We start from the raw sequence: 2182 nt of genomic DNA on the forward strand, positions 1-2182 counted from the left end.
CTTGCTATTAGGCAATCAAAAAGAGGCTCTAATGTTTTGGATTGGTTTTAAGTGTGATTGTGTTTCCACTCAAGTGGAAACCACAAATAAAAGGCATATAAGCAAAAGATAGGGGCTGCTAGTGTAATTTCAGCGCTACTTTTTGTTTACTTTTTGTGTCTGCTAGATCCATCAAATGCATGGTTTCTCAATTGGTGCCAATCCTACGTTTGGCTCTCCTAGATCCATCAAATGCACCTTAATTATTTTATCATGCGGATAGTACATTTATCACCTACAGTTAACATATCAATTGAGGTGCAGTTTTCATCTACTACAATTAAAAGAGTTAAGTTTCAATGAAAACATGATGATGGCCAAATGCAGCACTGTACCTGCTGAAGAAGGCAAGCTTCACTATCCACTAATATTTTTCAGTGTGGAAATTCTTTTTGAAGAGGCAAAATTTGGCCTCTTGGGCTTCATTCATTCATCAATTTGTTTACTACCTTATTCTAGCCAGGCCAAAGAAGTATGTCTTACATTAGTTTCAAGCTTAAAGTGACCTGAGCTCTTATAATTGTTATTCTTTTATCCTCTTATATTTTACTTAAATTCTAAGTGTGTGGTCTATTAAGCTCATTTGATCTCCTCTAGCAGTACTACATGTTTTGAAAGTCAGTAAGCACATTCTGTTTCAGCATTCCCTCTCTTGTCATTTGCCTGATTTAAAAGATATTGAAAAAAAGAAACTTCTGTTTATAACTGCTTCCATGGAATGGAGGGTTCTGTATTGAAATAATGGTTGAAACATATTTCATTGATTTATGTGTGCAAGAGAAAAAATTAGATGCACAAAAATTGGATTCTGGACATATTGATTACACAGTATTTTATTGTGGCACGATGATTTTATTGGTGTTTTTCTTGATTTTGAAGATTTTCGCTGCACAAATTGGGCAAAAGGTCAACATTTTGGTGGTCATGTGCGAGACGTTTCTTTTCGGCATCCTGTCAAGGTCTATTTTGGTAAGGTACCCCTACAAAATTCTATTTTGTACAATTTCGTGATTTCAAACTCATATGCTTCTGTCAGGCCCCAAAGCTAGTAACTGTCAAGAGGTTCAAAGATATCGTGTATACCGGGATAGGTATATACTATCCTTCCCATGTGTCACCCAAGTAGGTTTCATGTTTTTTAGATAGAAGGTAACATTGTCACAAAATTTAATTTTCATGCAGTCACCTAGTTGTAGAGACTTCACAACAAATGAATGACATACCTTACGGTGATTATTTTCATGTGGAGGCAAGGGTTCTTGCTGAATTTCTTGTTTTATATTTAACTGGCGCAGCAACCTGGTTAATTGAAATTTATCATTCTACAGGGGCATTGGGATGTTTATCCATTGGTTGGCAAAGAAACACCCAGTTGTGTGGTTCGGGTTTTTGTTAATGTTTCCTTCTCCAAGAAAACAGTCTGGAAAGGTAAAATATTGACGATTTTGTCAATACACAGTGGTAAAGCATTGACTTTTTTGTTATGAAAAGAATCTGTATTTACCTTTGTAGTTTGAGTGGCATATGTTTCTTGTATAAGTCATCTTGCGTGTAAAGCTACATGACACTATCCATTATTATGGACGAAGTGATGAAATTTCGATGATTGTAGTGCATTGACTTCAATTATTTAACAGGTAAGATCGAGCAGGGCACTTTTGAAGAATGTAAGGAGGTTTATGGCACTTGGTTGGGTGAGGTAATGATCTTATATAAGGGCAGGAACCACTTGTCTGCATGTCTTGGAGCTAGTTATTTGAAGCAGAACCTATATTGCTACATATGTTTGGAAATTACTCCTAAATTACGCCTAAATTACTCCTAAATTAAAGCATGATGTCTTGCTTTTCACAATGTAGGTGTATGAAGATGAGTTGACACAACATGCACACACTCTCACACGAAACTATTATTTCACAAATTATAACTAGGTGTTCTAGGTTTTCCAAAATATTATAAAGAACAAGGGAAAATTATATAAGTAAGCAAACTTTTATAAAAGTGGGAACATTATATAATATATATGTGCATACATACATATGTTTGTTTTGGGTTGTCTTTTTATTGTTCATGAATACTTTATAACATAGTTTCATGATGGTACAACACGATACTTTCTAATCGGGAATTATGTAGTTCCAAC

At 34.9% G+C, this 2182-nt stretch overlaps 1 protein-coding gene across 1 annotated transcript; it reads left to right on the forward strand.

Moving 5' to 3' along the window:
- Positions 1 to 346: 346 nt before the first annotated feature.
- LOC147850043 (uncharacterized) lies at positions 347 to 1864 on the forward strand. The gene is made up of 7 exons (XM_087336994.1): positions 347 to 511; positions 681 to 769; positions 869 to 1008; positions 1076 to 1130; positions 1222 to 1288; positions 1368 to 1467; positions 1677 to 1864. Exons 1-7 carry the CDS (start codon positions 347 to 349, stop codon positions 1862 to 1864), a joined length of 804 nt encoding a protein of 267 aa, XP_087193120.1.
- The last annotated feature ends 318 nt before the right edge of the window (positions 1865 to 2182 follow it).

Source organism: Azolla caroliniana, unplaced genomic scaffold (assembly GCF_043228905.1).
Source record: "Azolla caroliniana isolate FFs.n. ecotype wild unplaced genomic scaffold, voAzoCaro1.0.p SCAF_22, whole genome shotgun sequence".
NCBI classification, from domain to species: domain Eukaryota; kingdom Viridiplantae; phylum Streptophyta; class Polypodiopsida; order Salviniales; family Salviniaceae; genus Azolla; species Azolla caroliniana.

Coding starts and splice junctions, on each gene's coding strand:
- LOC147850043 (XM_087336994.1), top strand. CDS start 347: ATGATGATGGCCAAATGCAGCACTGTACCTGCTGAAGAAGGCAAGCTT. Junction 1,131..1,221: donor TATCGTGTATACCGGGATAG/GTATATACTATC, acceptor ATTTTCATGCAG/TCACCTAGTTGTAGAGACTT. Junction 1,468..1,676: donor CAAGAAAACAGTCTGGAAAG/GTAAAATATTGA, acceptor ATTATTTAACAG/GTAAGATCGAGCAGGGCACT.